Here is a 27,879-nt window from a genome sequence, read left to right on the forward strand (position 1 = left end):
CTTGACGAATACCAGTGTTTCACAAGCGATACAGCGATGGAAGGACAAAAATGCCTTTCCCCCAAGCAAACGCGGAATACATGAACCCAGGGAAACTATTATTTGTCCAACTGAGGAAACACCGCCCACGCCGCGTTTTGATTGGTCACCTTAGCAGCTGGGGAAACACATGGCCGCCGCTGACTTCTATGCTGGGGTAGAGCTGATTATTTGAGAGGTAAGTAGAAGCGTGCGGACAGCCGTGTGTCATCCGCGCCATAGCCGTATCACGTGCGCCTTCCAGGCTGAGAGCTGCAGTGCACGGCGGGAAACTCCTAACCCCTCGCTGCCAGTGCATGCTGGGAGATGTAGTCCGCCAACAGCTTGGGGGATGCAGCTCAGTGATTCAGGCCTTCAGTTCTATGTAGCAGTTTATAAGTGAGTGATGGGAGATCCCAGGTGGATTGCCACCCAGCTTTCCCAGGCTTCTGCAAGGGAGAACCCTCAGTATTCCTGCATGCTGTATATAACCTTATGTGATAACAGTAACATGTGGAAATTGACATAAACTGTACTTTTTCTGCTCCCGAAGTACAAACACTGATATGTACTGTCTGCACCCAAACCACGGCAATCAAATCCATCCGAAAATACGTGTATCGTAGTGCAGTGCTTTGTACTTGAACCAACGATCAGAGCGTCACTGGTGCATGTTTATATACAGTAAAAAAAAATTTAGTTTAAAATAAAATATAAGCCCCTAAAATGTCACTTTCCCATACAAACGCTTAATGAAGTACAAAAAAAAAACCCGCAGGCAGTTCTTAAGTTAAATTTGTATGTAAGTCGGAACTGTATAGTTTATAATTGTAACCCCAGACAGAATTTTTTTTGGTCTATGTAACAATTGGGTTTCAAAAATGTTGGGTTGACATAAGAACCAGAATTTACAATAAAGCTTCATTACAGACACCTGTGATAACTGTTATAGCTGATTATTATAGCCTAGGGCTAAAGTACAGTGAATTACCAATATCCAGAGATCCGTTTGTAACTAGGGGTCGTCTGTAAGTCGGGTGTTCTTAGGGGACTGCTTGTATTTGGTATCGCCATGTTTGTAACCATCTGTATAATAAAACAGAATCTTTATTGGACCCACACAGTGAACGCTGTATAAATTTAATCCGAAAAACGCTTCAAAAAGCGATTAAAAAAATTCTACAAGCTCCAAGCACCTACAGTGACACAGGGCAGATTTGAAAAAATGTAATTTGTGATCACATTTAGTTTTTTCCAGCAGGTAAAATAAAAATAATGAAAAAAAAACCTGGGTTAAAAAAATAACTTTTTTTTTTTTTAAGCAAAATTTCATTTACATTCTAACGCCTTTCGGTTAACGTGCTCTGATTCTTATTGCAGAATGGCCGTGTTTGTGGATCTGAACATTGCGTACTGTAAGGATCACAAGAGGTTAAAGAATGTTATAGAAATGGCGGCTCATCGTAAGTACAGCGCGATTTGTGCCCCACATCTGACAAGTGTTGGCAATGTGTGAAGAAATCAGGCGATACTTGAGTGTATTTGATAAAGAGTAGACCAGACATTTGGGTTCTTGTTCACGACCCGGCCATATTTACGGCTGAACAGCCAATCCAAATAGCCATGGCTAGTCATAACAGGTCATAACATAATGGGGCAAATTTACTTACCCTGTCCCGTCGCGACCCCCAATCCAGATGGTCCGACGAAGATGAAGTCCGGCACAATTCGCGTAGCTTGTGCGCCCGATTTCCTGCATGTGTCGCTTCCCCCCATGAGGTCCGCTGGAGTTCACCATCTTCCGGTGCTTGTAAGTGCTTGTCTTGCGACACAAATTGCTTTGTTAAATCCCGTGCGTTGTCCGAATCCGTCTGATCGTTCGACGGCCCGCCCCCCGATTTGTGTCGCGTGAAAGCTGGTGCCGATGCGCCAAAAACCCCGATGCGGCGCACATCGGAAATCGTCGGGTATTCCGGCGATAGTGAGGACCCTTAGTAAATGAGCCCCAATGTCTGATGATGAGAACTAGTATTCTTCAAAACTCACCATTGTTGTGGATCCAGGGGTACCACCTTTGTAATGAAATGGTTAAGCTCGCCCAAAAACACATAAGAAACCATTCGATTGGTTGACAAATTATCCCGAAGGTAAATTCCACAGCCATTCCATTGCGTATAAATGTAGCCTTAAAATACCAATTTTAATAGATCCTCTTCCTAAATATTTTATGCCGATTCTTTTTTTTTTTGTGTTTCATCTTTTAGTTGGATATTCAGTTGTTGCTATCAACCATACCGTGGAGTGTGAGAAAAAGAAAGTGGTAAGATATAAGACGAGGGGGGAGATTTATCACAACTGACAACTTGTCTTGTTGCTCCAAAAATGTTACATATCCTTTAGGCCCCTTCCACACTTGCGTTGCAGATCACGTCAGAGTCTGATCAGGGTTTGGTCAGTGAAAAACGCACATTTTGCATCAGAGTGCAATCAGTTTTCAGTCAGAGTTTCTTCAGTGTCTCAGTTTTTCACGCGCGTTTTCAATGCAATTTCAATGCGTTTTCTGCGCGTGAAAGGACTCAGGGCTGAGCTCTATCTTTTCTATGGCAATTGATGCGTTTTTGGTGCGTCTCCATAGACTTGTATGGTGCGTTTTTCACGCGCGTGACTTGCAAAAGTAGAGCATGTCGAGATTTAAACGCGCGTGTGTGCGTGAAATTTTTTTTTTTGCCAAAAATGCAAATTCCCCCCCCCCCCATGATATTTTCTACTTATATTGTACAAGAGCTGATCTTCTGCTAATAAAACCTGCAGCAGATTTTGATACAATTGTTCCATTTACCAATCTATGACGGTATTTTCCATGTTTTTGTCCATTTTCTTTTAGGAAATTCGGAAGCCTATATCTATCACCGATCTATTTCCGTCGCCGCCTACTGTACAGGTATTATGGAATTACAGGCAGTCCCCGGGTTACGTACAAGATAGGGTCTGTAGGTTTGTTCTTAAGTTGAGTTTGTATGCAAGTCGGAACTGTATATTTTATTATTGTAACCCCAGTCAGAACTTTTTTGGTCTCTGTGACAATTGGATTTTAAAAATGTTGAGTTGTCATAAGAACCAGGATTAACACTAAATCTTCATTGTAGACAACTTGATAACACTCGTTTAAGACAGAACGTGGCCCTGGGCAAAACCAAAAGTGGGGCCTCAAAATAAAACTATTTTTTATGAACAGTCATAGTCAGTAAGAGGGTCCTGTAGTCCTGCACAACGATAACACTTTGTAGTTACACACAGTAGTAGGTAAGGCAATGTCTAATATGGGACTGTAGGAGGATTTTATAGACAGATGATAGGTTGATGATAGAAGATAAATATGCAAGATGAAATGGGTAGATAGATAAAAAGCTAGATATATAGAAAAGAAATGGATGATGAGCATCTTCACCCGAGAATTCAACCAAGGGTTATTAAAAGAGCAATAGATCCTCTGACCACAAAAGTCCACATGCAAGGGTGGCCCTGGGCAAATCCCCAGTTTGCCGCCCCCCAAACGCCGGCCCTGACAAAACTTAATGTATGTTCACCTGCTTTGTTCAGTTTTGTCACTGGGGCATAATGTAACTACTACAGACATATCAAGAGTACATTATTGACTAAGAATATACCTGAGTTCATGAGCTCCTGCAGCATAATCTTCTGTGAGTTCTGAGATTTCACATGGAGGATGATACAGCTCCAGGGACGACCATATGACAATGCTGCATGATGTGCATTTTCAACTCCAGCACTTGGTGTCAGGACAACAAATGAATATACCTGGAGAGAAACTATCAGTTTTAAGGGCACTGCTAATGGTGGATGTTCGGTCAAAGGATTTTACGAATGTTCGCTTCTGATCATTGTTAAAGGGTCTTTGGCGATATGACTACCGGGACTCCAGCAGAGAACGGGGGCCCCGGGGATCTAGGGAACATGGGTCCTGTTCTTGGAGCGTGCATCCGCGTGCTGAAATTTCCAACACTAACATACTATTGAATTAAGTTGCAGGACATGCGCTCCTTTAGCCACTCCACTCACTAGTGAAAAAGGGCCCCCGTCCCATGGATTGTTTGGGGTCCAGCAGTCGCACCCTCACTACACCGGCTTGCACACTTGGTACACAAAGTGCTAGAATAAACATATCTACAGGGACTTGGTGACTAGGTGTTTTGTGGAGAGGGGGGGGGGGGGGGGTTGGGGTTGGATCTTTTTTCACTTGGTTAAATTAAAATGTTATTATTTTCCTCCTTGTGTTATCTACAGGGTAAATCAACCCCGATAAAAATTCTTACAAGGTTAACACTCGTCGTATCGGATCCATGTCATTATAATGCACTGGTATGTACACTTCTAGTTTTTGCAGTGTTTAAATGTCTGGTTAAAAGGAAAATTAATTTTTTATGTATTTTAACCCCTCAAGGACGGAGGTTTTTTTTTTTTTTTTTTGCTCATTTCTCGCTCTCTAACTTATTTTCCTGTGTACAGAGCCGTGTGAAGGCTTATTTTTTTTTGTGTAACAAATTGTACTTTTCAGTGACGCTATTCATTATTCCATGCCGGGTACTGGGAAGCTGGGAAAGAATTCCAAATGTGGTGAAATTGCCGTCACTTATTTGTGGGCTCAATATTTACAATGCGCTCCAAATAACACCTCTGCTTTATTCTTTGGTTTGGTGCGATCACCGAGATACCACATTTATACAGGTTTTATAGCGGTTTAATACATTTTCAAAATTAAACGAATGTGTTCCCCACAGAGATCGCATTAACGCCTCACCACGCGTCATAGACGCGTGATGAGGCGCCATTACCCCCCAAAATAATTGCTATGCGCAAAGATACGCTTGGCAATTATTCCGTGTAGCGCGCAGGCTGAGCGGCCCGGCGCGCACTGCATAGGAGGGGAATGGCAGTAGAGTGATCGCATCGTGCGCGGGACCGCTCAGCAGGATGCAGCGATCTCTGGGATCTGTGAGCGCCGGACCCAGGGGAGACATGTGAGCCGCTGCTACTCGTCCTGCTCCAATTCTCTCTGCCTGCAGCAGCGGCCAGCAGTTATGTGATCCCGGGTGAGTGTGAGCCGCGGTACACTGCACTCTATGTGTATGTGAGTGAGTGCTGTGTTGTGCCAGTGCAGGGCCCACTTAAGGCGGGGGAGGTGTGTGACAGGGATATAATAATGATACAGAGAGCGGTTACTCTCTGCATCCTCAGTATCTGTGTTACAGCCGTGCACTGCACTCCCGCACGGGCCATGGCCGGGCCTCCCACTGTGAGCACTCAGTGCCTCCAGCCACCAGCGCTGCTCGGATCGGCCTCAGCATTATCAGCGTTCGCAGCTATTCAGACAGGAAGCAAAGCCCACTCCTGTTTGATGTATGGTGACCCTGTGACCTAGCTGAGGAGGACAGCATGGTAGGAGTCAAGCCCTGTGTGTGCAATTAACCCTTTCAGTCTTTACTCTGACAGAGTCGGTTGTGTTTTTTTTATGCCCACTTTCTGCCCCCTGCAATGTTACCTGGGTGCCACCTGTTCCACCACTCCCTTCCTCTTGACCTCCTATCTCTTTCCCATGTACAACCACCTAACTATATTTGCCAGGTCACCTTGCCTCCAAATTATGTCCCTGCTGCCATTCTATCAATGCTTCCTTACATTAACCCTGACGGTGCATTCACACAAGGCACATTTATTAAAGTGTCTGCGACAGTTTTCTGTCTGACTTTGCACTGAAAAGAAGGTGCAAACTGCTTGTACATGTATTTATGAAGTGTCTGCGACAGTATTGTATCACGGCAGCTGTGTCCACTGTACCGCAAAATCCTGCACAAAACAGGGTGTTCTGGTGCACAGTCGGACCGTGCTCCATATTTTTTACTGCGTCTTGACCGAATTATGTCAAAGATGCATAAAAAAAGTTGTTGACACTTCCCGAGCAGTGCAGGGGGCGTCAGATTCATGAAGAACGTGCCCCAGTTTTGATGAATCTGCCGCACTTGTGAGGAAACTGCACATAGTACAGGCTTCACTACTTTTGATAAATGTGGCCCACTGTGTTTGGACGTATGGGTAAGAACGCATGTGTTTCTAATGTTACCATGTGTTTGGATGCTTTGAAAGCGTATTCTTTCATTGTTAGAAATGTATGCAAATGTGAAAGTGTTAACACAGCTGTTTACGTGTCCAGCAATGAATAAAAAGGCTTTCAAAGCAGCCAAACACATGATAACATGTAAAACACATAGTGGGGTTAGGAGAGGGGGCAAAAGTGGGGCCATAGGACACGTTATCTGCCACAAAATTTGGGAGCTATAGCAAAGGGGCCCACTGAGGTTCTGTTGCCCAGGGGCCTACTCAAACCTAGAGCCGTGTGTGTGTGTGTGTGTGTGTGTGTGTGTGTGTGTGTGTGTGTAAATTTTCATACTCTTCATCGGCTAAAAATACTCCTCAAAAATGGTAAGAGGAGTATTATTACCCTTCGGTAAAAATGTTAGTGCGACCTCTGGTTCCCCATCTTCTGGCTAATAACTTTTTCATACTTCGGTGTACCGAGCTGTATTAGGTGTCATTTTCGCGAAATGTTTTCATTCATATCATTTTGAGCCCTGTGCGACATTTTGTGATGTAAAAGTCGCGATATGGACATTTGGGCGCTATTTTCCATTATTTGGTTCATCTCCGCCACTAACCGTTTTTATATTTTGATAGATCGGGCATTTCGAGACGTGGTAATAACTAACATGTTTGTGATTTTTACTGTTTATTACGTTTTATACCAGTTCTAGGGAAAGGGGGGTGGTTTTGAACTTCTAGGTTTTTAAATTTTTTTATTTTTTTAACTTAAACTTTTTTTTTTTGCCATTTCTCAGACCCTCTAGGGTACATTAACCCTAGATGGTCTGATTGTTACTACCATATACTGCGATGCTACTGTATTGCAGTACTGTAATAGCCATTGGCTAATTGTCAAGTATTTACAGAAACTAGACAGCCTCGGGTCTGACCGCGGGTATTGGCGGTGGTTGCTTGTTGCAATATGCATCAAACCCAACCTCTGTATGAAGAGGTCTCAGCCCGTGAGCCCTCTTCATGCACCTCTGCACCTTACATGTATGGAGCGGAGTGCGTAGGGGTTAAAGGGAATACTGCGTATGGCAGCGCTCCTGTCGGCACTGATGGAGGAGCTATTGCACATGCGCAGGGCTCCGATGGAGTAGTGTGAAGAGACTGTCATGAATGTGCAGGTAGGGAGGGATCGCAGAGGCTACTGGGGCTTGGAGAGGCCTTTGCTTCCAATGCCCACTGTCCCTCACCCTGTGTGAAATTCTAGCAGGCAAAAGAGGAGGGGAGATCACAGCAGGCACATGCTCCTGTACAGTGTAACAGGCTGTGAAACTACAGCACAGAGGGGCTCTGGTAACATCCCCCCCCCCCCCCAGAGCCATAGAAGGAAGTAGACCATGTTTAACAAATGTAAGAATATTACCAGCGTCACAGTGCCTGGATCTATGAGTAAATTACCCTGTTTTTCCATGTTTATTTTTAATGGTAGATTTCCTTTAAGCGTTTTGTTCTCATTGCCTTCATCCTTTTGACAGAGATCTCCCTTTATTGTAAACGGACAGTATAATATTGTGGCAGTCTACCCCAGAACGGAAAAGTTGTTCCAGGTAAGTACTTTAAATGTAGGATCTTCTAAATGTTATAATTACAGTTAAATTACAGGGAATTATATATATTATAGTTTTACAATATGCAATTCTCTAAAAATTCCTTATCACATTGGACAGGCCACAAAAATCTGAACAGTATTTGGGTTCTTAAAGGGGTTATCTAGTTTTCCCCGATCAGCTAATTTGGTGGGAGTCCCAGTGGATGAACCATCATGGATCACAAGAACGGAAGTGGGTTGTACCCAGAAATGATCAGAGCAGCTGGTCGCCCATGCGCAGTGCTGGTGGAGTTGGCTGGGCATAGGACAGGTACTTCCTCAGTGCCATTAATGGTGAATGACGGGACAGTTCACATGTACGACCTGAAGCTGCTTTCAATAGTACAACAAACCTCGGTAGTCACGCTCCGTGGGGGTTACCAGTACTGGAACCCCTGCAGATCCGCACTCCATGTGGCACTTGACAAGCCCTGTAACCAGAAATCCCACCTACTATGTATTTGTAATTTAGCGAGCACTTACTTAAAGGACATCTAGCGCCATTAACACTTATGGAGACTAGAGCCCCTCGGGCTCATTTGCATACAGTCCTGGTAGTAGATGCCCTTTAATATTTGATAATATCCAACATTTCTAGAAGGACACGTGTTATTTTAAGTGCTTACTAGTGAATTATCCATGGAAAATCGCATTGCTTGATTGGTACTATAATCTATTTTCCTGCTTTCTTTGTCAGGCTGCATGCACCAACATCGATGCGGATCTGATCTGCATCAACGTAACAGAAAAATATCCATTCTTCTTCCGGAGGCCACCTATAAATGCTGTAAGAAAAGTCTTCTATTGTAGAAGTCTGTTCTCTCTCTCTCTCTCTGCTATGGAAGAACCTAAAATAAGTCGGTGCTGTTGAGATTTGCTTTCTGTTTGCTCTCTGTCTGTCTTCTTTTCTCTTTGTTCGTCTTGTTAACCCGTCTTCTTCACCCTGGTTTTGGCTGCTTTGCTCAACCTCTCCAGCCCAGCAAGTGAGGCTGTGTATAATACAGGCGTTCCCCTACTTAAGGACACCCGACTTACACACGACCCCTAGTTACAGACAGACCCCTCTGCCCACTGTGACCTCTGGTGAAGCTCTCTGGATGTTACTATAGCCCCAGGCTGCAATGATCAGCTATAAGATGTCTGTAATGAAGCTTTTTTGATCATCCTTGGTCCCATTACAGCAAAAAATGTAGAAACTCCAACTGTCACTGGGGCAAATAGAAACAAATTGTCTAGAACTTCAATTATAAAATATACAGTTTCGACTTGCATACAAATTCAACTTAATAACAAACCCTATCTTGTACGTAACCCGGGGACTGCCTGTACAGCACTTTTCTCCCTGCCTCGCAGTCCTCTCTGTCACAGTATCACTCCAGCACTCCAGTATACCAGCAGGAGCTGTTCATCCTCCCTTCTCCCACCAACCACACCTCAGTTTTAGATTTTTACCAAGAAAAGCCTTTACTACTCCATGCTAAATCAGACATATAAAAATAATTTGTGTGTACTATATTACAATGCTTTTCATACCCCTATATATTTTAGGCAATCGAACGAGGTATCTTTTTTGAGCTGATCTATACGCCGGCGATCAGAGATTCCACTATGAGACGATATACCATTAGTAATTCAATCGCTTTAATGGAAGTATGTAAAGGGAAGGTAAGTGGTGGTGTAACTTAATAGAGTACTATGCTTTATAAAGTATTTCTATACAAAATAGTTTTGGGTACTAAAATGTAAAAAAAAAAATAGATGAATCACATTGAGGGCGCATGTTTAAGTTAAAACTTTATCGCAATCAGCTGTGGGGGGGTTTTGGATGCAGTTTTGTTAAATTAACAAATGGTGATGCCATTTGTGAAACAGGTTTCCCCTTCAAAATCAAATCTACCCATCCAGTTCATGTCTTTCACCTGTTAAGTTAACAAAACTGCATCTAAAACCATCTCAAAACTGATCGCAATGCAGTTGTAAGGGTGCGGTCACACGTCGCGTTTAACGCATGCGTTTAAAAGTTCATTGCAACAGCTGAAGGGAGAGTTTCCTAATTAAACAGCTGTTAACACTTGCGTTTACAAACATTGCGGTTAACTCATGCATTTTGCAAACGCAAGTGTTAACAGCTGTTTAATTAGGCAAATCTCCTTTCAGCTGTTGCAGTGCGTTTTTAAACACGTGCGTTAAATGCGACGGGTGACCGCACCCTTAGACAATGATGGTTAAATGCATTTCAGCCTTGGAGATTGCTGATTGTAAAATCAGCCAATTAGGGGATAAAAGACCCCCCATTGCATGTATTGGATAATGAGGGGAATACTTGGCACTACTAAAGGCTCTGATCTACACGAGGCAGTTTTACCTGACCTACCACAGTGGCCGGAGCGGGACTCGTAGTAAACATAATTAGGGTTGCACATTGCATTGAAACCTCTTTAAACAATTCTATATCGGATTTGTGCCATTTTCGGTACTGAACGGCTTCTGTCGTCTATAGAGGAGACATGGGCAGGGCCATCAGCAGAGCAGGAACCACAGGCAAATATCATGAACTTGACCATATAAGGTGTTTCTAAATCTCTAAGGGCTTCTTCTCGCACAAGATCTCTAAATTATTTAATGTGATTCAATTAAATGTTTTTTTGCGCAGATGGGATTTTATCTAACGCGCTTCACTAGAGCTTCCATAGAGTTGCACTCTAATGCACTGGTATACAGAGAGAGATCTTCTCGGAGACAACCAGGACAACCTTTACAATACATACAATATTCTTCTACTCTCATTTCCAAACGCTAGTTGATCATTACTGATTGTTTTAATGGAAACGCATATGTAAATGAGCTCAGCCCCACGCCCAGAAGTTTGCATTGCGTTTCTAAATGCCCCTCTTGACCACACCCTAAACATTTAAATTCAAATAATATTGTATCATGATGCTTATCAAGATATTGTATCACACTCAAAATGCTGGTATTGGTGCAACCCTAATAGTGATTACAGGTTTGTGTAGACTCCTTGCAGCATATTTCATTAAGATGCGCAAAGTCCCGTCCACACCACTGTGGTCTGTCTGTAATTCACTCGCCAACCACAGTCAAATGCTGCTGACCTTGGTTCTTTGTTAATTGAGATTTCTTAGTTTTATTCTGGAGAGAAGTTGTTGTTGTATTGGGATGGCCAATATCTGATGTCCTAACAGACTGTGTATGATATATTTAGTAGAATCTATAAGTATGACGTTTATCTACTTTAATGTACTCAACTTGCTCTTTTTCTTTTAGAATATTATTGTATCTAGTGGTGCAGAAGCGGTAAGTTCTTCGCTTATCTTTACACTTGCACCCAAATGTATATTCAAGGGTTAGTCGCACAAAGACGAGATTCTTAAAAATGCTCAGGATAACAAAATAACACATTCTCTAATTCATTGTTTTAAACAAAAATGCTGCATTTCACAGATCTAATTCCAACCTGTCTCTGTGTCCTGGTGTTTACAATTTTGGTTGCCCCTGGATACCACCGTAAATCTTCTAATCATGGGCGGATTCTTCTCATGAATAGCTTCTCTTGTCTGCACACTGCAGTGCTCTCTGACCCGGCCCACCCCCCCTGCCTAACAAGACTAGCTCAGACACAGGCACTTCCTGCTAGCAAGCAACAGCGTTAATTGACTTGCTCTACTAGCTACAGACAGATAAGGTCTTTATCCAGGAGGGAGGCATATAGCACAGCTAAGTCTGTGTGTGTGTTATAGGTGAGTTAGCAGAGCTGAGAGTGTTTTTGTGTCTAATATCCATCTCCTGGATCTCATCAACTCTGATCTGTCTCATCTCTTTTTTTTCTAGTCATGTGCTAGTAGAATATTCAGAAGCTAAATAAAACTGTAGATAAACCATGTACCCTGATAATCTAAGCACATTGTCAGCACACTGCATCTCATAGCACAGAGGGATCATTAAGTGTCTGGTTGGAGAGTCACTTCCCACACTATGGAATCTTACACTGATCATCACTGAGTGACAGGAGCTAAAACTGAGTACAATGGGAAAGTAAGGGGTTTAAAAGTGATGTTTATTGTGTAAACATCACTAGTAGAATAAAGGGGTCCAGTATGGGGTGATTTATTTATTATTTTTAATCCCATTTGAAAAACACAAAGTGCCCATAGTCGCCTCCCATTCTGCATTCCCAGTGGCGTTGGTGCTATACCACACACAGAAGACTTGTAAATGCAGATTTCAGTGTCCAGCATCCTCCATATCATCCTATTACCCAGCCACCGCCCATTACTTGTCCTGACTGCTGTCTAGATTTCTTGGCATTTATAGAAATTTCTTAACAAGAACCTAAATAAATTAAAGTATTATGAATTATTTTTTGTTTTTTAGCCACTTGATCTGCGGGGTCCATATGATGTCGCCACCTTGTATCCTTTGTAAAACTGATATATATGCGGCACCACAAAAGAAATGGGGAAACCGTAACCAAAATGTAGAAAGCATCAGAAAACCCTTTATTAGATCAATTAAAATAAATCCATTTAAAAAAGACAATACACACGGAAAAAGTCCACCAATGGTCAAATAACTAAATATACATAATAAATAGATGACAGTAACCTGTATAGAGGTATAGTTCTATAGTAAGTGAGGTCAAAAGACACGTACAAAATACATACACGGGTATATACAGACCAAAAGTGGACACTAACCCGACACGCATTTCGCCTTGCTTTGTTAGTGGTCACCCCTGACTAAGCAAGGCGAAATGCGTGTCGGATGATGTCCTTGTCCTCTGTTATTCCTCTGGATAATGTGCAATACTTGTCTGTAAGCAAATACCTTGAGTTCTTCCAAGGACCAGACCTTCTATACAGGTAACTGTGATCTATTTATTATGTATATCTAGTTATTTTGACCATTGATGGACTATTTCAGTGTATGTTTTTTTTTTTTTTTTTTTTTTTTTTTTTTTTTTTTACATTTATTTTAATTCATCTAATAAGTGTTATTTTATGCTTTCTACATTTGAAGGAGAGGGTTAAGGGGATGTTGGTACATTCCTGAGTTTCAAGTAACTAGCTGGGTGGGAACCCAGTCAAATAGCGAAACTCCCCTGATTTTACGCCTAGCCACCCCGAGGTACCCTGATGATTGGAAGCAATGGCAGTGTTGCAAATTCTTACAATCAAAAGTTATGGAGTTTTAACCAAAATCTTCCACAGCGGATACCATTCTGGAGGGAGGGGGTATTGTGGACCTCTTCCACTGTGACATAAGGCAGGGGTGGGGGCCAAAAACCCACTGGATTGTAGTTAGTGAATCAAGAGGAGCTCCTTGGTCAATCTTGGGAACTCCATCATCACCGTAAGCTGCCCGAATTGTCTTCTGAGTTCCCACAGCTGAGGCATTTCTAACTATTACATAGTTATTACATTTTATTTTCATAACAGTTTGTTTGATATATTTATATATGGTTTATAACCTTTTTTTATCTGACAAGTTTGTTTTTATGAGTGTATTGTACCTCCACATATATTTAAGTGTAACTTTTTTAAGCCTCTGCTTGTAACCTTATAGAATCTAAGTTTCAGAAAGGATTTGCGTTAGCAGGTTCTTTACATAAAGATTTTGTTCTGTGTGAATGACCAGTGTGCATTGCCCATGTGGATGCCTACGGCCGCCTTAGCTTAAAGGGCATCTACCACCAGGATAAAAGACTGTATGCAAATGAGCCTGAGGGGCTCCAGGCTCTATAGGTGTTAATGGAGCCTAAAGCCCCTCAGGTTCATTTGCATACAGTCCTTCATCATGGTGGTAGATGCCCTTAAAGTAAAATCGTGGGTGGTAGCTGTGAGTTGAGCACTTAGGAGTAGATTTAGAGTTATGACGCCGTCTTGCGTAGGTGGACGGTGCTTATGGGTTCAATTGCGAGGACTCCCTAGCATAAGTGTAACCTATGAATGAACTCAAGCATAGGGATTCATCACAACCTCCCTAACCACATCGTACAGTATTGTGAAAGGTATAGTATGCATAAATTAATTGGCTAAACCAGCAGAGGATAGTAGCATGCCACTCTCTAACAGCCCAATAATAGAGGGAGGTGTTTGCTTCAGCTCTATTATCTCTTATTATTCTGAACCAGATATTATTAGAGGCTTGCTGTTTGGATTGTCTGAAACCTCTGCAAAGGATGCCGTGTCCACCAGGTCACGAGCTGTCATTCTCCATGGCGGTAAGTAAGATATATATGCAGTTCTTGTCAGAATGAGCCCTGTTCACACATTATTATCAGTAAGTCGCAGAATACTGGTCTTTTCACAGAATGGAGTTGGAGACCCCTACTTTAATGAGTAACCATGGGTATTAATGGCCAAATTTTGAGCAGTGGGACACTTTTTTTTTTTTGTTTTTTTGTTTTTTTTTTCCAGGATAAGGTAACTTCCCAAATGACACAAGCCCAACAGACATCAGATGTGGTCAGTGGCACCACTAGTGTCCATCACCTGAGAGAGTTGGCACATCTTTTGTTCTGTTCCTAAAAGCTAACATAACATTTAATCGAACAAGCCTGGTGTGAACCCAGCCTAATGAAATGTCCGTGTCTGATTGGGGCTCATTTACTAAGGTTCTGAACACCGCATTTCCGTCGGGTTTCCCAACTTTTTACCGTTTTGCCCTGAATTGCCCCGGATTTTTGGTGCACGCGATCGGATTGTGGTGCACCGGCTTGCATGCGACACAAATCAGGGGACGTGGGTGGCGGACAACTGGACTAATTAAGACAAACCACAGAATTTAAAAACCAAATTGTGTCCAAAGATCAGCACTCACACGCACCGGGAAGAAGAAGGTGAACTCCGGGGGGGGAAGCGACACATGCAGGAAATTGGATGCACGATCTTAGTGAATCGCGGCAGACCCGAATCCTCGTCGGACATTCCGGATCGGCAGCGTCAACGGGATGGGTAAGTATATGTTGCCCCATTGTCTTTACGTTTAGATCTAGATGACTAGTTTGGGTCCAGCAGGGGGCGACAGAGTGGCACATTACAGCTGGTTCACCTGCTTTAGGTGGCATGTTGGTAGGCAGATGGCACAGTGTTCCTAATTGAGTGTTTCCAAATTTTAGAAGCAAGAAAGACTGCCTTTGGCATCACTTACACTGAGAGGAATCCATCTGCAAAGGACGATGAAGAGGAGGCAGCAGAACCAGCGTTCAAGAAAGCAAAGAGGAAGTGACCACTGTCTGTCTCTCATTTCAGAGACACAACCCGCGGCCATAGTGATACGTTTTATAATTTGAAGTTTTTCTGTTTTATTTCCTTTGCTTGTGTCTGTTACGTGTCGAACACAATCAAAGACTCAAGTGCCGAAAAGTTTAACAAATTTATTGCTAAACAGAATATTTTTTTTATGATGAAACCATAAAACAAAAACAGAATTGTTGAGATTTCTTAATTTCAGATTAAATACTATTCTCAATATCCCATCCATGTAGAGGCTTCACTGTCAAGATACTGCAATAAAATTTGCCCAGGATTGTAACAACGGCACCCCCATCTGGCAGGGTGTTGCAGCTTAGTTCTTAAATTAAGCAAGTCTAAGCTTCAAAAACGAACAACCCCTGGTGTGATGCTGGTTATTTGTGATCCTGGGCGTCCCCCTGAAAAGGGTTGAGCAGTTGTTACAGATGTCTGTGGTTTGTGCCCTTCTATTACAGGTACACAAAGCGCTTAGTCAATGGCTGCTATCAGTGGCAGCAAGTGTGCTTTAAGCCTTGGTATCTTTGCTCAAGTAAAAGTTGAATGCCATGTATAAAATTGTAGTCATATTGTACAGGAGAACAAGATATTACAAGGAAATGGCCTCTAGGTGGCGCACATTCATCATCCTTGATAATTCTGCTCATCATCCATACTATAAGCCTTAAAGTTTTAGCCATTAAAACAAATGATAACCACTGTGTAGGATCAATACTCAAGATCAGAGTCCACCATGTGTGTAAACGAATGTTAAGCACTAGGGGCGCTCTATGATACTTGGAGATCCTCAACCATGGATTGAGTCATTGTAAGACCTTGTTAAATCAGATCCAAAAGTTCTGTGTTTGAAAGGAAGGATCAGTATAACTCACTTCTTTGTTCCATAACTTGTCATTATTTGGTACAGTATATAAAGTCAAGACCTTAGTCATCCATCATGTCATAAATACAGGAAATCAATACAAAATGTACAGAAAATACAATACAATTATACAAAAGGACCTTCTAAGTACAAACGTTTCCATTTGCTATACACTGCATTTCTCTCTAGTCTCATTTGTTGTCTCAACCATGTATCATACTGTGACCATCGTTTCTTTGGACTTAAACCCCTGAAGCCTGTAAGGACATTTTGGGGTTCTAGACCGCTTCATTGTCATAATAGCTTGCCTAGCATTCAACATGTGTGCACTAAAGCCAAGTACGTCACATTCTCTGTCCATTTCCATTCATAATAGGAAATATAGACAGATACTAAATTGACTCCTTGTAGAAAGACTCCAGTCAAATCCTGGCGCTTTGTGCATGGCACAGGGCCTCATCGAGTAGTAACATAATAGACAACCATAAACATTATATATGATAACATTGGATTGGCTGGAGTTCTTCTTACTACAGGATTTATTAAGGCTACACTAGTAGGGTTGACACAATGGGGGACATTTACTATGGCGTTTCCGCCAGTTTTGTGGCGCTCTCACCACATGTTCTGCTCTCAGGCCTATTTATTAGCTGGCGGCGCCAGAAAAAATGACTTTTTCCGTCTGCTCCGACTCTTCTCTGAAAAGGGGCGTGGCTTTGGCGGAGTGGAAACTCAGACACAATTAATATGTGTCGCAGCCCTTTTTGGGCGCTGTAAACTGGCGGAAAGTAGACCAAAAGAAAACTGGTCTAGCAGGGACTGTTGGACACATTTCTGGTGCTCGGGACATATTTTGGTCCCAGGGACAGAAAATAGTCTCGGCGCCAGAAATGTCTCTGCACAGCTCTACAATATTAAATGTGTGTCTTCTTACCGAGAGCAGGTCGGTAACAAAGCCAATGCAGACACCAACACTTTAAGTAAATGTCCCCCATTGTGTTTCTTGGAAATGGTACAAAAATGCATTTACTTCTTATGTATGCTTTTTGCTACACTGTCCCCAAGATAGTGACTTCTGTGACACTGTACTTTCCTTGCAAGCTACTTGTAGGGGTTAATAGGAGAATATCTTCTCTCATCTCTATCCTCCAGCTCAGTGTTCTCCTGGATCTGGTGTTCCTGCTCAAACTTGAGCCCGAAACAACACAAAGATGTTATCCATGTCTTCAGATCACCAGCTCAGTGGATAAAACCCCCTCTCTTACTGACGTAACATTTGTCTCCATTATATTGTCACTCTGCCGGGTAGGAGGAAGCCTTATAGGGCATCTACCACCAGGATGAAAGACTCTATGCAAATGAGGTTGAGGGGCTCCATTAATAGCTCTGGAGCTGCTCTGGCTCATTTGCATACAATCCTTCATCCTGGTGGTAGATGCCCTTTAAATAAATGAGGCCTAACCCATGGCAGAAGCTCAACATACAGCCAGTATACGTCCTGGCTTGACCTGCTTGTAGTCATGTCTTATACTCCAACACTCTGGCTTTATTCCATAGTGCGGAGCGTCTACATATACACATAACATGAATATGTGCGTCATCTATATGCGCCATAACTGTAACAACTGTATCATTCGGGCAACAAAAGTGTCTTTTTTTTTTGGTTTTGTTTCTTGCCGTCATGGAATTAGTATAAAGCGCAATAGTAATGCAGACCTACTAAAATACATAAATAAATACACAATAAAAGATTCAAAAGTGCAAAAAGGTTCAAATAAATAACATGGAATAGTCCTATTTCAAAGCATGTAGCAAAAAAAAAGTATGTAAAAAAATAAAAAGTGCCTGGCGGATGCTGTCTGTCAGCGGTGTCAGAACTTCTGGATGTCGGAGGCCTTGTACGACTTCTCCTGAAGGCCGCTGAATATCTCTTTAACTCCGTTCTGCCACTGGAGGACGAGCTCCATAGGTGTTTTCCCAGCCTATCAGAGCAAAGGAAAAGTAATTCGGTTACAGAAGTGAAGTGTTTCCAATCGTGTATAAAGGCAAGTGAGGTCCTCATGATATGTTCACATAAACTCTGGCTTATAAATGTCCTAAATCTGTCATGACATTACTGTTATCACTAAGGGTGATGGCACACGTGGCGTTCAGCCTGTTTTTAAAACCGCATGCGTTTTTGACCAGTTTGAATGAAGATAATTGGTCAATCCTGTCAAAAAAAGATGCGTTTTTAAAAAAAATGCATGTGTTTTTCAACGGACTGCTTAAAAACCGTCCAAAAACGCATTCAAAACTCCACGTGTGCCATCACCCTCATGCTGAACCTTAAAGGGGTCTACTCATTTTTAATATTCAGACAAATGTGTGTGTGTATATATAGCCATATAATTTCTTATATCAGTGGGGGGTGTACACAACTAAGCTCAATCCATGGGGGTGCTAAAGTAAAACTACCAGCTAGAAATTATTTGCTATGAATCTTAAATCTGAGGTAATTTTATATCTTAACTTAATCCAAACCTCTCAATCTCTGGTGTCCTGGTAGTATCCTGTTGGTGGGTGCTTTCTATTGTAACATTATGTGATGCTGTGTGGGTGTATTTTCTATAAAGGGGCTGACAATTGCTCAGGCTTCGGCTGCGGCCTAGTAGAAAACAGCAGGGGATCTTTGGAATAGCAGCATGCGGATAAACAAAAATGAAGGAACGTCTGTCCAAAGACTTAATTTTTATTTTTGGTCTCCTGATAAGACTACAAAATGTGAATTGTGCCCTAAAATACTAACCTGTACTAGGAACCTTTCATAAAAAAAAGTGGTTTTCCTAGCTGTGGTATTCTATTCATTAATAGCTGAACGCCATTATGCTTTCTATACAGTTATACAACGTTATTATACACCATTTCATATGCAGGTCTATGTAAGGAATAAGGATGTATATAACACATTTGATGTAAAGAACTTACACAATTTTTGATAGTCAAATTGGCTCCGTACAAGATCAGTAGTCTCATCATTTTGTAACGATTTAGCCTCACTCCGTCATGCATCGGTGTGTCTCCTTCCTGCAAAATCCATAGTCATGGTGTTACAAACAGATCATCTAATTTTGCAAATGTCTTAGGCTGATCTTTGAATAACAGATTGTGCTCTGGCCTCATTTCATGGACCAACCACAGTGCAGAGGACTGGATGCAAGAAGTTCCTTCTTCCTCACTGTATTTCACAGTTTGACGGTGCTTTTTAATAAGGAAGAAGGGACTCCATATATCATTGTGATGCTCGGAATCCCGTGCTTAGTCCGGTTGCTGTCCATGAAATCCGGCAAGCTTATGGTCAGCGATTCTCAGACAGGCCACAGCCTTAGAGACTGGACTTTAAAGACTCAAAGGAAAAAACTTGCAATGACCCCCACTGGCCCTGTAGTAGACATACTGGGGCACATTTACTAAGGGTTGTGCGACAATTTTCCGTCTGACTTTTCACGTTCTTTTAGGTGCAAACTGCTTGGTGTCAGCACCACACTTGTGTCGCACGTGACCCTTTCGTGGCGAAGATGCACTAGCCATCATGCGACATAAATCAGGGGGTGTTCCAATACTCAGTCGGACCGTGCACCAGATTTATCATGCAAAGTCTGACAGAAATGTGTCGGATGCCCCATGTTAAAGGTTCACCAAAAAAAAGTTGGTGCACTCTGTCGGGGCAGTGTAGGGAGCGGCAGATTCGTGAAGAACGTGCGCCAAAAATCCTGAATCTGTCGCACCATGCACTATACACAGCCAAACTGCAATTAGTGCAGTTTGCCCTGTTCTCAGTAATTGTGCCCCATTGTGTGCAAAAATGATAGGGAATGTAATAAGGGAATACGCACAAAGCCTCATGTATTCACATTGTATAGACTCAATCTATCACCATGTAAATATTAAAAGTAATAATCCCGTGCAATACACATTCTACCAAAAGTATCAATTTGCTAGAGTGAAGAAAAATAAACACTTAAACACCCTAAAACCCCATTTTGCCACAGTTTGGAACAATAATTCTGAAAGATTTGAAACCTTTTCCTTGTGTAATCAAGTGATTTTTAGGCAACAAATGTTTTTTTTTCTCCAAGTAAGAGGAATTTTCAAGATTAGCACAAAGAAAGGTCTTAAAGGTCATAGCAATAAAAGAAAAAACGCCCTTCTCATTGTCTAATATAAATCTACTCATTGTTTGCGTTGAGTCACTGGGCTATGTTCTCAGCAAACTTCAGGTTTACAATGATAAGAAAACAAGTGGAAGATCTTCTCACCAGATCCTTGGCATTTAGGTCTGCTTCACAGGCAATGAGATGTTCTGCGCAGTCATACTGTCCTGTTCTTACTGCAACATGTAGGGGAGTACTCAATAACTGCAAAGGGAAAGAGCACAGAGACGCATGACAAATTGTACCCAGGCCTCAGCTCCAGCAGGTAAAAAATAGATGGCGCAGGATATCCATAGCACATGAGTTTGCAACTATATAAATAACTAAGTACGAAGACCAAGGAGTCTTCAATCTAAATTTTTACTGTAACATCATCTGGACAAGGAAGGGAAGTCATTTAAGTATTTTAAGATGTCTGATACATTTTTATGGGGTTGTTTCTGCAGCATTTGTATGGATTTCTGGCAGCTCCATTCGTCCATTTAAAGAGAACCTGTCATCAGCAACAGTCATGGATTATAATACAGGCGATTTGGACATTAGCCAGGGGCCAAGTCTTCTTGGGGGCACAGGGCCATCCAAACCACCCACCAAATTTTATACTTAGAAGGACTTTACCCATGAAATCCTCATACAACTGTTTATGCTCTAAATACACATGTACGCAAGAGCAATTCCATGACCTTTGAAGCTCCTCCAAAGGTCCTGAAACCACAGATTGAAAGAAGGCAGAAGGGACGCATCCTCCATTCCCATAGAGCAGTGATGGCGAACCCTCTAGAGCCTAAGTGCCCAAACCCCAACCAAAAGCCACCCATCTATTGCAAAGTGCCAGCGCAGCAATCCAAGCAGTAATGTATTTCTCTTTGTTCATTGACAACTTTCAATCCTTCAGCCTCCCAAGGACACCAACCCAGTTTAAAGAAGGAGGGCAAATTCATCTATCATTGTAGTAAGATTCAGCAGGCAGATTCTTTGAGTTCTGTCTGGTGAACTTCATTCTGGTGCGATGGCCTGTGTGCCCACAGAAAGGGCTCAGAGTGCCGCCTCTGGCACCCTCGCCATAGGTTCGCCACCCCTGCCATAGAGGCTTGATTCTAGTACTATATATAGGACTTGTGGGCAGGGCCGGCGCCAGCACTGGGCATACCCAGGCAAGTGCCAGACCCAGAGTTTCTAGGGGGGGGCCCACTGTACATAAGGAATCTATGGGAGTGAGGGGACTGTATCTATTGAATGCATAGGGGCAGAGGGGGCTATATACTAAATAATCATGATGGGCTGTTTGGAATGATAAGTTAGGGAACATTTTAGCGAACAGGAGACAGTTTTAGTTTCTGATTTTTACTACAAAAAAGGCTACTAAGGCTCTGTCGCCCAGGGCCTACAGAAACCTGGAGCCAACCCTTGTGGGAGTTATAATATTCATAAAGCCCAGGGCCCGGGTCATTTTTAGGCTACATTCACACGGACATATGAAAACAGCCGTATCCGTACCGTACCTTGTCCTTTGCATTGATTTTTGCTCCTTTGTTAAGCAGTAGTTTTAAAACTTCAACACTTCCACCACGGCAGGTCCAGTGAATTGCTGAGGATTCCAGCTGTGGAGGAATCAGATTATAAAGTGTGATTAGAGGCTCAATGTCATCTCCACATGGCACTCAAATCTAACTAAAGTTCTGCATTTTGTTTTGTTAAAAAGGGTGTCCGAAAGACTCTAAACATTAATACATTGGGTTGTTAGATAACATTATAAATCAGATATTTAAAGGATTAAAAGTTATATACAGTATAGACAAGTAATGTTTTATCTAAGTATTTGCAAAATCCCCTGTGCATTTCCCTGCAAACTTCCTGTCTGTACATAGAGATAAGTCACATGTGTCTTCATAGTTGTCTTAAAATAACCCACAACGTAATAATGAAAGTGATAGATTTGCATTCTGGTTTGCATTTATTATTCCAATTTAAAGGCATGTGTTAGGCCCTGTTCAGATTAGACCTAAAAGTCTCATGGTGCCCACATGGCCATCGTTCCAAACAATTCTAATATGCCTGGGCCCTTTAAAGGACACCTGTCATCAGGTCTGTGTCACTAGTCCTGTCACTAATACCTGTTGGAGCAGCTCACAAGGATCCATCACAGCCTTTATCTAGTCATATCATACATTAATCATTATAAAATCATCTTTTCTTTATTATGTAAATGAGGCTGGTCACATGGTTAGAGGCAGTGATGTCACCACTGTTCCCCCTCCCCTCCCCCTGCTCATGTCTGTGTGTAATGTATAGTTAAGCATTGCTAGTGTGTGTGCTGCATCTGCTGACATGCTGCATCCTCCTAATACACAGAGACACAGACATGAGCTACACAAGTACCTGACATGTTCTGGTATAACATGGCTGCCTAGAGTTGTTGTATCTCTCCTATACACACACAGGCTGCAGTGGGCGCCAGCACCAGGAAGCACATCATTATACAGCCTCACATCATTATACAGGCTGTCAGTCAAGCACTGGGGGAGTGGGTGTACCTCCCAATCATGAATAAGCTGGAGAGCTTGAATATGCTAATGCTTCATTGGACATTTCACAGGTCATTTGCATACAGCTTTAGGACCTCGTTGCTTAGGTTTACAGGCATGTAGAGAGACAATGAAGGGATAGAGGCAATGCTCTCTAATGGCAGTTTATGAAAATATATTTAGTTTAGGGGGGTTATTCTGCCTGACGGGTTCTCTTTAAGATCACTAATACACCTGAGGAAATGGTGTATGATTTACCTCTACAAATCTCTAGGTGGCGCTGTTACTGCTTTTCGATTTTAATACATATTTGACATCTAAATTCTAAAAAAATGACATTTTTCTTTGTTTTCCAGTAGCAGGGAACTAAATGTTATATTTTCCCTGATGAAAATGGATTAAATTAATTTCTAATTTGATCTTTCTGTGACTAAATGGTGTCATAATTTTGTGCTTTCTGTAGGTAATTGCTGGGCAGAGCAAGTCTCATTTAATACACTTTACTGGCAGGAGGTCGCAGAGGTAACTGTCCATTATCTGTTATTTTGCCTTTTAGATTTTAGAGCTCTGTAAGATTCAGCAGCTTTGAATTATGACTTGTAATCTAGCAACATTTTCCAGTGAATTTCTCAGCGTTTGTCTGGTCGCTCTGTTGTGGTTATTTTCATTGTGTATATTGGAAAAAGCTACATACCATGTCGCGGAATTCAAGATCTGCTCCAGCATCAATTAACTTCTCCACAATGGCAAGGTGTCCTTCTGAGCATGCTCGGTGCAGAGCTGTGCGTCTGTACTATGGGGATGAGAATTAATACACTGTTATTACGGTATTGTGGGATTAAATTGTGCACATTAGCTTTCCTCCAAAGTTATAAGGATGTCTCATACCAGATGAAACCTAAACTCTTCTAGAAGGAAGATGAATGTATCTGCAGATGGCTCTTTCAGGAGTTTTGCTCTTTATCACTGTCGTAGAACAGGGTACTACTTAGACAGATTAAATGCCTTAAGCTGCTTTCATACACACGCCAGGACCCGGGCGTAGCACTTGTTCGTCTTGTAAGGTGGAGCAGTAAGTGCTCCTCACCAGTGGTGTAACTAGAAGCTGATGGGCCCCATTGCAAAGTCTGTGCCAGGCCCCCGACTATAATGTATGGTTTATAGTAATAGTCTTCCCATATGGGAAAGTGACACCATAAGGGCCCCCTAAACCTCTTGGGTCCAGGTGCAATCTCAGCCTCTGCACCCCCTCAAGTTACGCCCCTGCTCCTCACCCCTCTTCTCTGCATAGGAACCTGTGCTGGTGGCCATACATATGGCAAAAGATAGAGCTTGCTCACCGTACTGTGCTGTGAAACTAAGATACTAGCTGCCGTTTATAAGGCTAGCATATGGCCACCATATACGTTGAGTGGAATGGTATTTAGACTGAGGCTACTTGACCCCAACCTTTGACATGTCAGGTCCAACAACAATGAAGTGGACAAACTTGTTCAGGAATAGGACCTACTCTGAGTTTTGTGGTTGGGGCAGTCAACTCATACGCAAGGCCATTGAAACCAGGGCCAAAGCGCATGAGCCCATAGATATACTTGGTAACATAAACTAGCCATTGAAACAACGGCTAGCACAGTCAAAAACAATATGCATGGACATAATAAGGAGGCATTTTATTTACAATGTATGGCAGGACAGGGTTACATATTCTTCCACAGAATAGCATGTGGTACTGCTATTTCCTCCTCTCACCTGACTCAACCACCCAACCCCCCCCCCCCCCTCTCCCCCAGGGCAGACCCACTCCCTACTTTTCCTCCCTTATCCTATAACTGCAGGTAAAAATGATATGTGGAGCCAACAAATATGGCAGAAATTATTTTCATGGTGCGCTCCTTACTTTTTGCATCAACCTAGCAAGAGTAAAGTACAATCAAATGTATTCTGTATACTGTATAGCACATATTCTTCAATGCAAAATTTTTGATAAACATTGTTAACTGTTTAGCATATTGAAAAATTCAATAAAAATCATTGAACACAAAAACAATATTCATGGGCATGTATTTTAACTGCTTTTTAAGGAAGAGAGTCAATGGCACCTCATCTAACAAAATAGTACCCAGCTCTGTACTGATAAGAAGCAAGAATCCTCTACCCATGTTGTCTTCCACCTCTATCAGAAGGGTATGAAATAGATTTCTTGAACGTGAGATAATGGGGCACATTTACTTACCTGGTCCTGTCACGATCCCCGATCCGGACGGTCCGACGAAGATGAAGTCCGGTGCGATCCACCAAGATTGTGCGCCCGAGATCCTGCATGTGTCACTTCCCCGCCGAGGTCTGCCAGAGTTCACCATCTTCCTCCCAGTGCTTGTAAGTGCATGTCTTGCTTCACAATTTTGAATGTTAAATCCCGCGCGTTGTCCGAATCCGTCGGCCCGCCCCCCGATTTGTGTTGCGTGAAACCCGGCGTCGTTGCGCCAAAATCCGATCGCTTGCGCCAACAACCTTTTCTAAATGCGGCGCACATCAGAAATTGTCGGGTATTCCGACGATAGTGCAGACCACAGATCACTAGTAAATGAGCCCCAATATGTTCCCATTTATGAGGAGATGAAATACTAGTATGTATGTATGAAACAGTAAAGTATGTATGATGAAAGTCGTCCCGGTATCTGTTATTCAGCTGTTGCTGAACTGAAACTCCCATCAAGCAGGACTGATCTCCGGCATGCCAGGCATGATGTAAAACACAGCGTGGTGCCAATTGGGATGCTGTCGCTTGCCAAATTCTATTTCAAAACCGTGTTTAGTTTAACAAAAGAGAAAACAAGCACAATACCTCATCGCAGGCATTTGGATCGCCACCATCAGACAAGTATTTCTCGATTATGGGCAGCTTGTTCTCCAGGGCAGCTTTCAAGAATGTCTCTTCATCCACATGTTCAATCTAGACGAGAGATGTTCTTTAACATTACGATTCTAGTATCAGGCTCATATTATCTTTTCTTTCATATTTTTCAGTGCTCACCTCCGGTTCTGGCTCCGGTTCTTTCACCACCGGTACTTTTACTTTTTTACATCTTTTTCGTTTTTTCAGCTTAATTATAGCTTGGAGATCTTCCAAGTTGTCAAGCTTTGGGCGGTCATCTAGTTTCTTCTTAAGGAGCTAAACAGAAACAGTGGATCAGTACTGTGTCCTGAACTAGGCTATGGAAAAAATGGGAACAAATAATATTTCTCGGAAGTGAGAATTTTTATGCCCTTTAAAATCGTGTGTTTCTTCCTGCCATGGGCATTAGGTTGTTTCCTTTAAACCATAATATTGGGCTTCTTTTCAATGTCTTGCCAAGTTATGAATTGGAACGTATTAGTCATGTGTAGAAACCTGTCTAAACATAATTTCATGTTTGAGATTTTCCTAGTAGGTTTTATTAGAAGTTGAGTACGAAAATGGATGGTAGTTGAGCATGGCCAATGAATGCAATGCCAATAAAGAAGGTGGCATCTACCTCTTGAGCACCTATGAATAGAGATACATTAAGCGTTCATATTCTTACATCTAAGAAATCAGTGTAAGGTCATTACCTCTGCTTTTATCTGTTTCTGTCTTGCTTGTTTCTCTTCTTCATCATTTATCAATGATTTTGAGGTTGCCCTCAAGTCATCTTGCTTTTCTAGGGTTACAGCAGTCTCATATTCTCCATGTTCTCCTGACACAAAGTCTCCAGTGTCTTTGTTTTCACTTTTCTTTCCAGTCACCTGTTAATCAATACATTAAACTTCTAAGTTTCTTAATATGCAAATATGTTTTCCAGGATGGGATAAAGAAAAGTTCTAAGTTCTCTAAGTCCCTTAATAGAAATAAGAATTCTTAACCTCATCTCATAATGTTCCACGCAGCTCAAGAAATAGGACAGCGTATATATAATAAAAACTGAAAATGCAACTTTAAACGTCAGCAAAGAAGCTATAACAAAGACATAAGCAGTAGAGTGTATCTATGTAGAGTCCATCAAATTTAAAGGACATCTACCACCAGGATAAAGATTTGTAAACCAAACACACTGACATACTGGTGTGTGTACCCTCTGGCAGGATCTGCTCTTCTTTAAGCTTCCTATGCCCTTGTTTTTAGGGAAAAATGCATTAAAAATTATGCAAATGAGCCTGAGGGGCTCCAGACTCCATTAACACCTATGGAGCCTGGAGCCCCTCAGACTTATTTTCAGTTTTAAAAGCCTTTTTTAAAAAATCAGGGCATAAGAAGCTAACAGAAGAGCAATGGGGGCACACACCAGTATGTCAGTGTGCTTGGTCTACAATCCTTTATCCTGGTGGTAGATGTCCTTTAAGTTCCTTTTAAGATCTCAAGCAAGGTAAATGTTATACTGAGTGATGGTAGACCATTGATTTGGATACTGGTCACCAAGACCAGACCAAGTCATCTATAGTCATGACCGTATCTATTGTATATTAGTATGGATCAAATTCTTAAAAAGTACATTGTTTTATAAAAAAAAACCTTTTTAAAAAATTATTATTAATTTACAAACACAAAATATATACAAATTACACAGTGATTAGTAAACATAATTAGCATAGTTTACAAAATGTGGGCTCTACAGATACAATACGATATTGTGGTTGTTATATTATACAGGCGGTCCCCTATTAAGAACACTCGACTTACATACGACCCCTAGTTACAAACGGACCTCTGGATATTGGTAATTTATTGTACTTTAGTCCTAGGCTACAATAATCAGCTGTAACAGTTATCACAGGTGTCTGTAATGAAGATTTAGTGTTAATCCTGGTTCTTATGACAATCCAACATTTTTAAAATCCAATTGTCACAGAGACCAAAAAAGTTCTGGCTGGGGTTACAATGATAAAATATACAGTTCTGACTTACATACAAATTCAACTTAAGAACAAACCTACAGACCCTATCTTGTATGTAACCCGGGGACTGCCTGTATTATAGATTATATTATTCATTTTTGATAAAAAATAGAATTCAGTAATAGGTAACAATTATTACTCAATAGAATAATTAAAAGAAACATACCAATTCTTCTACTTTTAGCAACATTTTGCCTGCTGTAAAAGTCTTCAAATGTCCTTTCCTGATGTTAACCTTTATGAAGACCAGTTAGCTCTCTCTTCTCCAAGTTCAGCGCTGTCTTGCTTTATATACCCAGTCCCTGGCAAGGTTGGATGAGGTAATGTTCCAACCTGGGAACCAACA

At 41.8% G+C, this 27,879-nt stretch overlaps 2 protein-coding genes across 3 annotated transcripts; one reads left to right on the forward strand and one right to left on the reverse strand.

Moving 5' to 3' along the window:
* The first annotated feature begins 53 nt into the window (after window positions 1-53).
* On the forward strand, window positions 54-15,264 carry RPP30 (ribonuclease P/MRP subunit p30). 2 transcript variants are annotated; one of them, XM_072131077.1, is made up of 12 exons: window positions 54-217; window positions 1,399-1,481; window positions 2,283-2,338; window positions 2,903-2,959; window positions 4,324-4,398; window positions 7,659-7,730; window positions 8,469-8,558; window positions 9,320-9,436; window positions 11,057-11,086; window positions 12,164-12,201; window positions 13,933-14,012; window positions 14,910-15,264. In XM_072131077.1, exons 2-12 carry the CDS (start codon window positions 1,400-1,402, stop codon window positions 15,017-15,019), a joined length of 807 nt encoding a protein of 268 aa, XP_071987178.1. In that variant the 5' UTR covers window positions 54-217; window position 1,399; the 3' UTR covers window positions 15,020-15,264. The 2 variants fall into 2 exon arrangements, with proteins under 2 accessions (XP_071987178.1, XP_071987177.1); XM_072131076.1 differs by lacking the exon at window positions 54-217 and adding an exon at window positions 242-417.
* ANKRD1 (ankyrin repeat domain 1) lies at window positions 15,153-27,879 on the reverse strand. The gene is made up of 9 exons (XM_072131075.1): window positions 27,700-27,879; window positions 26,214-26,387; window positions 25,657-25,794; window positions 25,468-25,575; window positions 23,317-23,415; window positions 21,600-21,698; window positions 20,203-20,301; window positions 18,872-18,970; window positions 15,153-17,886 (listed from the first exon to the last, which is right to left on the reverse strand). Exons 1-9 carry the CDS (start codon window positions 27,721-27,723, stop codon window positions 17,776-17,778), a joined length of 951 nt encoding a protein of 316 aa, XP_071987176.1. The 5' UTR covers window positions 27,724-27,879; the 3' UTR covers window positions 15,153-17,775.

The sequence above is a fragment of the Engystomops pustulosus genome, chromosome 11 (genome assembly GCF_040894005.1).
Source record: "Engystomops pustulosus chromosome 11, aEngPut4.maternal, whole genome shotgun sequence".
Lineage (NCBI taxonomy): Eukaryota > Metazoa > Chordata > Amphibia > Anura > Leptodactylidae > Engystomops > Engystomops pustulosus.

What these genes read in the sequence shown, in the direction of transcription:
- ANKRD1 (XM_072131075.1), bottom strand. Translation starts at nt 27,723, where the DNA reads ATGTTGCTAAAAGTAGAAGAATTG. An exon ending in ATCTTGAATTCCGCGACATG is followed by an intron (nt 21,699 to 23,316) that starts GTATGTAGCTTT and finishes ATTCCTCCACAG; the next exon opens with CTGGAATCCTCAGCAATTCA. An exon ending in ACCTAAATGCCAAGGATCTG is followed by an intron (nt 18,971 to 20,202) that starts GTGAGAAGATCT and finishes TGGATTTTGCAG; the next exon opens with GAAGGAGACACACCGATGCA.
- RPP30 (XM_072131076.1), top strand. Translation starts at nt 371, where the DNA reads ATGCAGCTCAGTGATTCAGGCCTTCAGTTCTATGTAGCAGTTTATAA. An exon ending in GAACGGAAAAGTTGTTCCAG is followed by an intron (nt 7,731 to 8,468) that starts GTAAGTACTTTA and finishes TTTCTTTGTCAG; the next exon opens with GCTGCATGCACCAACATCGA. An exon ending in TATCTAGTGGTGCAGAAGCG is followed by an intron (nt 11,087 to 12,163) that starts GTAAGTTCTTCG and finishes TTTGTTTTTTAG; the next exon opens with CCACTTGATCTGCGGGGTCC.